The sequence below is a fragment of the Equus quagga genome, chromosome 18, assembly GCF_021613505.1.
Source record: "Equus quagga isolate Etosha38 chromosome 18, UCLA_HA_Equagga_1.0, whole genome shotgun sequence".
Taxonomy (NCBI): Eukaryota; Metazoa; Chordata; class Mammalia; order Perissodactyla; family Equidae; genus Equus; species Equus quagga.
In genome coordinates this window covers 32620099-32633217 of record NC_060284.1, presented here as the reverse complement: position 1 = coordinate 32633217, position 13119 = coordinate 32620099, and the positions used below count along the sequence as shown (strand labels likewise).

Here is a 13119-nt window from a genome sequence, read left to right as displayed (position 1 = left end):
CCTGTGTAACAGGTTAGGGGAATGGGGGTGTGGAGATGTTTCCTTTCCTTGAGAGGCCCAGAACAAGATCAGGTTTGCAGTGGGGTTAGGAGATAGGCAGTTAGGAGTTAGGCTTCATTTTGGACATTTGTTGTATTTGTCATACGTTTGCCTACCAAAGAAATGGAGCTAACTTGGTGATCTCCTCACTTTTGAATTGAGAAAACTGAGACCCAGAACACTTTCCAAGAGCTTACAGACTCAGGATCCAAAACCAGGTCTCTTGCTTTTTCCTATGAGCATTTTTACTAGTAGGAAATCAATTCCATACTTGTGAATGTTAGCAGACAAGACATTAAATATTTGAATATGATTCTAAGGAAGATTTGGTAATTTCCTTCCTTATAATTTAAATAATAACAGTAATGGTGAATAATCATTATGCTAATAGATACCATTTAATGAATATCTACTGTGTCTCAGGCATTTAAATATTTCACATATGAATTCTCAGCTGTTTCGATGGTATTGTTCTGACCCTCAATGTGGGCAAAGAGATAACTGATATAACCTTTCAAAGAGTTCTTCACACTTAAATAATATAAAAAACAATTATACTAATTTCAGAAGAACATATTAACTCTAAATGAACTTAATTTAATCTCATGAGTTACACATGTCTATAACTTAGCTATATAAATAGCATAGTTATTTCATTTCAACAAATCTTTCTTCAGAAGAATCGGTGGTAATTTTTTTCATCTGCCCAATTTTCCATTAATTTATAATATTAATAAAAAGGGATGTGTGTGTCTATTTCATGAAATGATGTGAAACTCCTTGTTGTTTTTGTGGATGTTAGCTAAAGTTCTTGATTTTATCCTTTGTACCCTAGTTAGTGGTCAGGTGGAAAACTACGGCCCATGTGAAAAAAGCTATATTGGGACACTGACATGACATTCCTTTATGAATTGTCTGTGGCTGCTTTCACACCAAGATGGCAGAGTTGAGTAGTTGCTGCAGAGATTGTATGCCTACAAAGCCAAAAATATTTATTATCTGCCCTTTACAGACAAAAGTTACTGTTCCTTGCTCTGGGGCAATCACTATTAGTCCTCTGTAGGGTCATCATTTGATAATTGGTTTATCAAGTACCTGTCTCCAAGCCATTACAATCCCTTACTTTAAAGATCTTGATGGCAGTGATAAAGTTGAGGTATCACATTATCAGGCTTTGATCTATGCTTCTGATCTGTAATTCTTCAAGGAAGTGGAAGAATAGTAAGCATATAACAGTGAGCAAGGAAATATTATTTTCTGAGATAGTCTTATTGTACGTGTTATTATTTTGTAGATTTGTAAATTTTATTTAAAAACTGGAGAGTAACCAAGATCTAATTGTCCTTTGAAAATATTCAGTAATGAGCCCTACTAAAGAAAAGGCTTTCCAATGGAGCGTTTGTGAAAATATACAATGTAAATGTGTAATTATATATTAAGCATTTATTTAAAAAGTGAATATTAGGTTTTAACTGCAAGTGAGTTCTGTTTTTTGATTTGATAATAGAGTATAAAACCCAGAAAAGGAAGGCTCAAGGATATATTATCCACTAGTTAGTATAAGCAAATAATAGTAAGTAATTTTCCTGTGTTATTTAATTCGCTGTTTCTTAGAGATGAGCCACCTGCATCAGAAGTTTCTGGAATGCATTTTAAAAGTGTCAGTTCCTAGGCCCCATCCTTCATCTACAAAATCAGAATCTTTAGGGAAGGACTTAGGAATGTACATTTTTAACAGTGCCAGAACTTAATTTTTATTCACACTAGAGTGTGAGAACCTCTGCTTTAGTTCAAATCCTATCACCTATGAGATATAATCAGTTGAAACAATGGTCAATTCCCTTTTTGTAAAAGGTCTTCTCTTTCAGTAGTAGCCCAGTAAGCTATTGTTGAACAAATGGCCAGTATATATGGGATACAATAATAGACAATAAACTAGGTTAATTAAAGGTATGCTACTAAATTAGGGAGTGCCAATTGTGGAAGGTTTATTATGAATGTAACAATCTTGAAGCAATGGGAAATAATTAGCATTTAAATTAAGTCATAGGTTCGCGACATTAAGGAAAGGTTAACTTGCTTTGAATTCTTATAAGGTTATGATGCTATTTTTGGATTGATTTGAACATTGACTATAACCTAAATTAATGAAAATTTTAGAATAATAAAATTGTCATTATTAACTGACCTATATATTAATTGATGAATTTTCTTGAACACATTTGCCCTGGAGTAACTATTCAAATTTATGTAAGATAAATCTAGATATAAAGTTATATGCATGTAATATTTAAGTAATTTTAATACTTTATTACTATGATTAGATTTATTAAGCTACTCAAAGGGTCATAGTCATGGGGAGAATGGCTTTGCTTTAAACTGTAATTTTTTTCTGATATTTTAGGTTGTGTGTGTGGTAAATAATTTCAAAGGAAGACAACCAGAAAATGAGCATATACACGTGGATAATCTGGCACAGATGCCAATGATCAGCATTCCTCGAGTAGAAAGTCCTTTGGAAAAGGTAACATCTGTACAGGTGATTCATAATTTAAATTCTAAAATGTGATTGTTGTCTGGAACAAGTGAATAATTATTCCTGAGAGCACACAGTCATTTTTGATTTGCTGAAACAAGCTTATAGTCTAATGTGATATTTAGCAAGAATTTAGTCACCGAACACGTCATCTTAGAAAAATGTATATCACATTTAAAATATTTCCTTGAATCCTTCATGCTAAAAGATGCATACCTGTACATGAAATACATTCTGTACTTTGTCATGCCTTCTAGATAAGGAACATTGTGTAATGATCTCCGATGTAGGCAAAATAATAAGATAGTTTTACTTGAGAATGTGTGCATTTTTTCCATAAAATATATTCCATTTCTTCCATGCTCCATTTATTTGAGAAACTGCTCAGTAAAACGCCTGGCACCTATTCAGGCCTCAATAAATATTTGCTGAATCTGAAATATATAAAGGTGTGGCATGAAAATACCAGTCATGCTCTCCCAGTCAGGGAGGCACTCAGGGTCAGGTTGGGCTGAATGGAACCAGACCAGGTAGCACTTTTGAGTGGCAGGAAAAGGCCTCATTGGGCATGGCAGTGAACACAGAAGCCAGATATTTAACAAAAACTTTTCTTGAGACTTTTCTGAACTAGGGAGAGTAGTATTTCTTAAATGATGATGCAGTTATGGATATTTGTAACTGGTTAAATGGTTGCTCAGAGGGTTACTAATGGTTCCTCCCCAGCCCTGTCCACATCCACATTTTGGTCAATATCTTAGATGAAGAGTTCAGTTACATGCTAATCAGGGGTTTAGATGGTGTGAATTTGAGATGGATAATTAATATATTAGATGAAAGGATAAAAGTTCTTGAGAGATTACAATACAATACAATTAACAACATATAAATAAAGGAAATGTTTCGTATTTGGATAAAAAAAGTTCATGTAGGGTTGAGTATATCTAGAATAACCGCACAAATGAAAAACGCTCAGAGTGTATTAGGCTACCATTCAGGATGTATCAACAGCATGACACGGCTGCCAAGAGTTAATTTGATCCCACTCAGGGAAAATGATATCCTGAATGAGGGGATTGATATACAGTGTATATCTATCAAACTTGAATACTGTGTACTGCCCTTGGCGACATATTGAGGTAGATGTTGATAAAATAGAATAGTCAGCACTCAATAAATATTTGTTAAATGAGCGAATGAATGTGTCTCAGATGGTGAGTGGACTCAAAGTCAAGGATTATGAGAGACTGTGGAAGGAACAAAAATGATTAGTCTAGAGAAAAAGAAAACTCATGGGAGAAGCAATAGCTTTCCATAAATATTGGAAGGACTATTGGATGGCAGAGGGATGCAGTTTTTTCTGTAGGGCCTCAGAGATCACAATTAGGATGAAAGAAAAGAAAGTGTAAGAAGATAAATAACATCTGGAAAGAGGTAAAAACTTTCTGAAAATGGAATGGCTGCCTTAAGAGCAATGAAATTTCCTTTTACTAACGAGATTCAAGAATAGCTAAATAATCACTTATCCCTAATTCTGTAGAGGGAATTCAAGCATTCAGGTGAGGATAGAGGTTCTAGAAGATGATGATAATAATAATAATAATAGCAGCAACAACTATGGTTTAATGATCATTCAGTATGTGTCAAGTACTATGCTGATTGCTTATGTGAATTCCAAGAAAACACTTCTATGCTCCACAAGTGTTATTTCATTCTAGGTATCATGATAGTGGCACAGACTACTAATAGTCCACCAGTGTCCCTTCTCCCCTTTTTCCTTTTAGTAACTGAATTCCCCAGTCCAATTTTAGCTACATTCATGACTGCCCAGTGATAGTCTATATTTCCCAGCTTCCATTGCAGTTAGATGTGACCATACGACTAAGTTTAGACCAATGCAGTGTAAGCAGGAGAGGGAAGTGCAACCTCTGGTTCATCTCTTTGAACACTTTTGTCCTGGACATTCTCTACCCCTTCTCGCCAAATGGAAAAGGTAATGACTGGAGTAATCTTTAATTTTTTAAGATGACTGATACACCTTGACAGCCTGGGTTCCTGGATGAGCTCATGGAACAGTCGATATACACATTGCAGATGGTTCTGAGAAAGAAATAAATTCCTTTCCTCTCTGAGCCATTGGATTATTTTAATCTGTTTTTCACAGTGGCTTAGCTGATGCCCTATTAAAATTTCCTCATTGTACAGTTAAGAAAACTGAACTTCCAAGTGGTTAAGCAATTTTTGAAAGTCCACATCATTGGTAAACAGCAAAGAAAAAATATACAATGTAATATTTCAAGATACATGTCTATGTGATAAAATATATTTTTTTAAATGAATAGTTTGTACAAAATTAGATATTAACAAAAAATAAAGATAAAAAGCAATAGAATTTAGAAAACGATAGTAAATGTATTTTGAAGAAAATGGTCAGGGTCACAATCAGCGTCTGTATTCTATATACCTCTGAAATTAACTTGAACAGTAATCAGTCTTCTGCTTTTTAACATATTTATTTACATAAGAGTTCTTTAGTAGCCTCCTAGCATTGACAAATATTCTTATATACCATTACATCATTCTCTATATTAAGTGATTTAAAAAATTCTTCTTGATTTATGCTAATTCATTTTTATTTACAGTGAGTTTTAAAATATTAGATGAAAGCAAAAAATATTCTATTAGAATCCATAGATTGCAAAAGATTGGTGTTTATTAAACTTCTTTCTTTCATTCATTTTTTTTGTTTATGACAAATTCATGGGCTTTGTTTCCTCCCTGGTAGTTTGAGAATAAAGATGATTTGAATATGATTCGACTCTCTCCTTTACCAACTGGAGTGCATGGGCACACACTCTCCTGAGCTCCGACCTTCTTCTCCCACCTTTTCATTCCTGTTTCCAGGCAGAACACTGTCTGCACGGTGCGTGGTCTGTTCCCTGCACTCACACAGACCACAGGAAGATCACGAGTCCAGGGGCTGGGAATCCATCTGAGGCTTCCTTTGGGAGCTATGCTGCTGAGAGGATGTGTACATGTGCTCATCAGCCAGGAAGGGAGGAAGGCCACCAGTTAAGGGAAGCCCATAAGAGCTTTCTCTTCCTTTTGTGATAAGGGATATTTGGAGTAAATATATCACTTTCCATCATAGTTCACAATGGGAAATAAGTGAATGAAAAATTCTTTGTGGTAGTTTGATTTCAATAATTGATAGTTGGAAAGTGACATTGGATGCTTGAAGCCGGTCCTCTGAGGAGAGAGAGGGTGCCCAGTGTTAAAGCTTGGTCTGCAGGCATGACCAGTAGTTTTAGCATAATTTTGCCAACCTATCATTTTCTGTTTGTCAGTTTTGTGTGGAGAAAGCAAAGTTTCTTTTAGAAGTTATGTACTTATATAACCTCTTATGTTCAAAGTACATGTTTGATAAACTATAAGCTACAGAGTAATTATAGCATGTAAGCATTCTTTATTTTTATGTCAGCAATTTATCCCTTAATTATAGGGAGTTTGTCATACAGTTAATCACCATAGTTTATGAGGGAAAGCCATGATTTTTCTGAAAGTTAAGTAAATCGGAACATTCATTACATTTGGTTTTATGAAAAGAATTAATCATCTGTGTGAAAACTGGCCCATCATATCCCAATGTCCACCAAATATTGAAGTTACCAATAGCTTCATTACAGCTGTATGTAATATCAGATCATGAAAATTCTAAATGTATGTCAGTACTGAATTATTAGATCAATTGTGGTACTTCCCTCCAGTGGAATCCAGTACATTATGGTGTGTTGTTTCTGCTCACAGGTTCTGGAGGTAGACCTGCTGGGAATTTTGCACAATTTTGACCTTGGGCAACTTACTTAAATGCTCTGTGACTCAGTTCTTTCATTCATAAAATGGTCATTATGAGAATTCAATAAGTTACTGGTAAAGCACTTAGAACAGTGTCTGGGACCTATGAAGCCTTTAATCATTACCAATTATAATTATTATTACTTTTTAACAGTTAAAATGGGCAAGGTAAATCAAGATGTGGAAAGTTTTCCAATACATAAAGTTTTTTTAAGTTGATATATATAAAATGTGTTTGTTTATAATAAAGCCTGTTATGCAAAATACCACACAAGATATTTCTCTCTAGTAGGACAGAAAAGAGTACATAGATGAAAGAAAGAGAGAGAGAGAGAGAGAGAAACTACAGACACCAATCTGAGAGTAATACTTAAACTAAGATCGTGGACCTGATTTTCTTTTTTTCTCTTTCTCTTTCTTTCTTTCTTTCTTCCTCCCTTCCTTCCTTCTTTCCTTCCTTTCTTTCTTTCTTTCTTCCCTCTCTTCCTCCCATTTTTTTCTTCCTTTCTGTCTTTCTCTTTCTCTTCCTATAATGAAGCTATATTCATGCATAATTGTGTAATTTAAATAATTATAATTTTTAAAACTTTTTCAATTTTCTACAACTTCTTTCTAAGTAGGTCCTGGTTATGCTTCCTCACGTTAACTATCAATATGTTCAGACTGACCAAGGTCCCTTAGAAAAATTCCTCCAGAGTAATTTAAATCCCTGTGCTCCTTCCCTGTGATGCACATGATCTTTTTGAAAGTGGTTTATTTTTCTCTGCCAAACTGGCAATGGAGACCTTGGTTATAGTTCCCACACCTTCATGCCTTCATGCCCAAGGTCCTACTTCCCTTGGCACACCTGCAGCCATCCCCGTTTCAGGTCCTATCAGCCCTGGAACCCTGCACAAGAGCTGTGTGCAGATGCCTCTCACTTAGAGGATCCACAAAGTTCCCACCCACCCAAGACCCCAGGGAGTCAACTCTCTTCATAGGTCATACCACGCTTTTCTTTCAAACTAATCTTTTTCTGGCTCCTGCCTTCAAGGGCCCATGCATCCCAAACAAAAGCTTCAGTGGTGCTTCAAGATGTCTCCAAAAACATGAAGACATTATTTATTACTTTTGGGAGTCCAAGATACAAAAGTCTGACTCTCCTCCTAGGAAGTGGAGATGAAATGTTTACATATTAATTACCTTTAGTTTCCTCTATTAGCAAAAGTAGGAATTAATATCTTAATAGCTGTGTCACCAAGAGTAAAAACTAGATAGGTAAAATTATAGGCATTTCTATTGCATATAGTATAAACAGATCCAGTATGAAGGATGTCACCAAAGGAAAGTTAAATTTTTTCTTTGCCAATAAAGAAGTTCAGTGTAGTAGAAGTGACTAAAATCCTATAGGATCCCAGTAATACTCTGAAATTTCAAAGAGTGGGGATAAGAGATAGGAGTAAGCTCTAAGAGAATGAGGAGTCTATTCTATTTAGAATAAAGTTCAGCACCATGGACCAACACCATTTTGAAACAGGATTAGCAAATAGGCAAGTACACACCAAAAGAAAACCTTTAGGCAAGAAGCTTTATTCTGATCAGGTTTCTTATTAGTATGAGTTCATGCCAGATGAAAGAACCCTTCCCTCAGCTAAATGGGTACCATAAAGTGGGATGGAGAGTTACCTTCATTCAAAAGAAAAAGCTGCCTCCAAGGACTGCACCATCTACCTGGAGCAGACATAAGGCTGAACAGAATAGCAGTCCTTCTGGCCTTTCAACAACCAGAAGAATGCAACTGTATAGAAGCAAAGTGATCTGCCTAGAAGTCCCCATGGCCTCAGCTTCTTCTCCTACTCTACTCAGGCTGGTAAATCATCAGAGTGATGTTATACAACTACATCCTCCAGCTTTTCATCTCAAGATCTAAGTGGAGGATTCCCTGATTCATGGAAACAATTAAGGAATCTTTGATGATCTTTTCCCACTCATTTTAGGAGAGTAAACTGAGCTAAGTATATTCTGACTCAAGTGTAAATGATCAGGACAATTACGTAAATCTTTTAAATTGATGTTATGACACAGATGAGAGAGATAAGCATGTTTCAAGAGTTAGAATATGTTTTTGGAAAAAACGATTAACTTCAGGAAATTTAATTAATTTAGTGTAGATAGAATCTCCTTTACACTGTCAGGGAAATTAAAGAAAATATGTGAAATGAGCGATGAAAGATAGCTGGCACAATGGCACAAATTGGAAACTAATGTAAGAAAACAAGTAATGTCATGGTAGGATTAAAACCAATGCTAGAAACTGTAAAGAACAAAACCTACACTGGAGAAAGTCAAATCAGTTATATTATGGACACGTTTCAGCATATGTAGCAAAAGAACAAGAGAATAAAATTGATCTGAGAAAAGATAATAGATACGGAGGACATAACCAGAAATCTAACGTACGAAGCACTGTAGATCCTGAAGAGGAGACAAATGGAACTATAGGAATACTGAGAGTTATACTTCAAGGAGGCTTCTCCTTCACATAAGTACCTTTAAGCTAGAAGGGTTAAGCAGATACAAAGTAAAATTAAAATATATACTGAACCTAGATAATTCTCAATGAAATTTTTGAACTTCAGTACTGAAAAAGAGTCCTATAAATACTGCAGTAGATGGTATTATTGTTCCCAATTATTAACTACCCCCTTTCTTAGGCAGAGTAGCTTTCCTGATTCAGTTATTTTGGACTTGGTCAATAACGTGTGAATGAACACTATTTATACCCCATAAATCAGAAAATCTTAGAGTTGTTGCCAATCTTATTGCTCCTGGGCTTTTTCCAGGAGAAGGCCATGTTCCAGATAGGGGCTGCTCCCTCAGCCTGGGCCCCAGAATGGGAAGACGTGGGAAGCAGTCAAGCACCCAGCCTGAACCCTGGAGCAGATCCATAGAACCCAACACCAACATGTAGTATGAGGGAGACAAACATATTTGTTGTTGGAAGACACTAAGCTTTTGAGGTTATAATATAGTACATATAGTGGTCTTTTGTGGTTCCATACAAATTTTAAGATTGTTTGTTCTATTTCTGTGAAAAATACCATTGGAATTTTGGTAAGATTTGCATTGGACTGCTTTGAGTATTGTGGACATTTTAGCAATATTAATTGTTCCAATCCATGAGCACAGAATATTATTCCATTTATTTCTGTCTTTTTCAGTTTCTTTCATCAATGTCTCATAGTTTTCAGTGTACAGGTCTTTCGCCTCCTTGATTGAATTTCATCCCAAATATTTTATTCTTTTGATACAACTGTAAATGGGATTGTTTTCTTAATTTTTCTTTCTGATAGTTCATTATTACTGTGTAGAAATGCAACATATTTTTGTATATTGATTTTGTATCCTGCAACTCTATTGAACTTATTTGTTCTAACAGTTTTTGGTGAGGTCTTTGGGTTTTTTTATATATAATATCATGTCATCTGCAAATAGTGACAGTTTTACTTCTTCCTTTCCAATTTGGAAGCCTTTCATTTCGTTTTCTTGCTTAATGGCTCTGGCTAGGACTTCCAATACTACGTTGAATAAAAGTGGGGAGAGTGGGCATCCTTGTTTTGCTCCTGATCTTAGAGGAAAAGCTTTCATCTTTCATCATTGTGTATAATGTTAGCTGTGGGCTTGTCATATATGGCCTTTATTATGTTGAGGTATGTTCTACTTTCTGGAGAGTTTTTGTCATAAATTTTTGTTGTATTTTGTCAAATGCTTTCTCTGCATCTATTGAGATAATAATATGACTTGTGTTCATTGTGTTAATGTGGTGTATCACATTGATTAATTTGCATATGTTGAACCATGCTTGCATCCCTTAAATCAAATCCCACTTGATCATGGTGTATGATTTTTTTAATGTATTGTTTAATTCGGTTTGCTAATATTTTGTTGTGGATTTTGCATCTATGTTCATGAGAGATATTGGCCTGTAATTTTCTTTTCTTGTGGTGTTCTTGTCTTGTTTTGGTATCAGGGTAATGCTGGCCTAGTAAAATGAGTTTGGAAATGTTCCCTCCTCTTCTGTTTTTTGGAGGAGTTTGAGGAGAATTGGTATTTATTCTTCTTTGAATGTTTGGTAGAATTCACCGTGGAAGCCGCCTAGTTCTGGACTTTTGTTTGTTGGGAGGTTTTGGATTTCTGATTCAATCTCCTTGCTGGTAATCGATCTGTTCATATTTTCTATTTCTTTACGACATAAAGTTGCTGTTGGCATATAATTTCTCATAGTAGTCTCTTATGATCCATTGTATTTTGTATAACTCGTTGTAACTTCTCTTTCACCTCTGATTTTATGTATTTGAGCCCTTTCCCTTTTTTTCTTGGTTTTTTCAATTTTGTTTATCTTTTCAAAGTCTTTTGATGAAAATTTATGAAGGGTCTTTCATGAAACACGTAGGAAGTTGGTTCTTACCCTATAAGCCATGGGGAGCCATTAAGGAGTTTAAGGAAGGAAATAGCATGTTTAGAATGGAGAATAAATTGAAGGAGAGCAACACTGAAGCAGAACAAAACAAAACAAAACCAATCTGGGAGGCTATTCTAAAAATCCAGATAAATGATAAAGATGACGTGGACAAGATCTCAGTACCGCCACTTCATGCCATTTTGACTGACTAGGCATCATTTGGCAAAGTCTGTATTTAGTCAGGTGCTGATTCTGATCAGAGGAGTCTTAGTCTGTTTGGCCTGCTATAACAAAGTACTACAGACTGGGTGTCTCACAAATAACAGAAATTTGTTTTTCACAATTCCGGAGGCTATGAAGTCCAAGATCGAGGCACTGGCTCAGTGAGTGTCTGCTGAGGGCCCACTTTCTGTGTCTTCAGATGGTGGAAGGGGTGAGGGAGCTCTCTGTGCTCTCTTTTATATGGGCACTAATTCCATTCATAAGAGTTTCATCCTAATGACCTAATCATCTCCCAGAGGCCTCACCTCCAAATACCATCCCATTGGGGATTAGATTTCAACGCTAATTTTAGGGGGACAAGCATTCAGTCTATAGCTTGTGTTATCTAACTGTCTCAATGATTTACAGTAGAAAAGGGCTAACTGCTAGCCAGAGTGTCGCTAAGAAAACTATCACCCCCAGCCCAAGAAACGTGCTGACCTTTCATGTCTGGCATTTTCCTATCCTCTCTTTAGAGATTTCTCTTGTGCATAATAATGGATAAGGAGTACGTTGACATTCCTTCCAAGGATCCTCTTGGGTCAAGCTGCATTCATCACAACAGCAAAGCACTGAGTACTTTTGTCCTTTCCTTCTCTCTTGCCCCCTGCTTATTCTCACTCTAAGGCAGAAAGCTGACATTCAGATTTGCATAAGTAAATACATGCAAATATTCATGCATATGCATTGTCAATTTTAACTGACATCGTACAGAAAATCAAAGGAAAGGGTCACCTTATCTGGCAAGGAAACAAAAATATTTAAAAATAAATACAAAGATGGATGGGATTTAATAGAAAATGGGATATTTCCAGTAGATCTAAAAGGAATTAATATCTACACAGTTTTATTAAGGCAGTTAGAACAGGCCACTATGGCCACTTATGGCTAATTTGGGATAACTTTGATTGCTAAAACTTAGTGATACAGCCAGGTATAAAAAATGCTTTTGGAGAAAATTTTTTTCCTTATAAACCTAGGCATTATTTTTCCTTAACTTTATGTGATCTAATCAATTGAAGCAAAGGGAATTCTCCCTTGCCAACAAAAAGGGAAGGTGATGATAGGAATAATTTACAGGATTACAGTTTTGTACTTGCAGTAAGGGGCTTTTCACCAACCTGTACTACCCAAGAAGCTCAAGGTGTAACAGCACACCGTGGTTGACAGAAATGTCACTTGAATGAAAGTGGTAAGCAATGATGACAGTTCCAAAAACCTAGAAATGTCATAATAAGTGTGTACTATTACAGGTGGAAATTACTATGTTTAATTCCCATGGCAACTGCAAAGGAAAATTATATGGATAGGAAAATTATAAGGGAACTCACAATGACCCAGAGAAGCATATGCATTGACCTTTACAGGGACTGTTTTGAAGATTATAGAATCACAGGGGTCAAGGAGAAACCTGAACTGAAACTGAGGCAGAGTTAGGGTGGGAGATGGATGGAGAGCGAGGCTTTTGCAGCTGGAAATCCGGGATTTGAAGCCCGGTTTGGCTACAGAATAACTAAGTGGGATTAGACAAATGACTCCTCCTTACTGAGGAAAAATTGATATAATACCTGAAAAATTGATACAGTATGGTTCCCTTGTAGGTTAATTGTTGAAATTAACAGATCACAAATAAGCTTCTTGGCACACAGTAGGTGGTTAACACAAGTTAGTTCTCTCCTGCAACAATGATTCCCTTAATAGGATTTTCCTTTTATCTCAAACTAGCATATCCCTACAGATGTATTTCACGGATTTGAAAGTTTATTCAGATAGTCTATGTCATACATAGCACATGTGGCAGAAAATATTATAGTCTAAAATGTTGCATACATTAGTGTCATAGCAACAGCAAAACAATCCTGTGGTTCCTTGCCAAGACAAATTTGATTATACGTTACTGTGCTCTCTGTGATAAATTCCTTTGAGGTTTCAGAATGATGTGTGCGAATAATTATGGCAATCTATTTAAGATTCAGTTGCTTTTCTATAA

General features: G+C 35.8%; 1 protein-coding gene across 1 annotated transcript in view; it reads left to right on the top strand.

Annotated features, from left to right (window-relative positions):
• Nucleotides 1-13119, top strand: part of PLPPR5 (phospholipid phosphatase related 5) — a 105669-nt gene that overhangs the window by 82958 nt on the left and 9592 nt on the right. The window contains exon 5 of the mRNA XM_046645864.1: nucleotides 2444-2563. Coding sequence (XP_046501820.1) covers nucleotides 2444-2563 — 120 coding nt within the window. The remainder of the gene's footprint in view (nucleotides 1-2443; nucleotides 2564-13119) is intronic.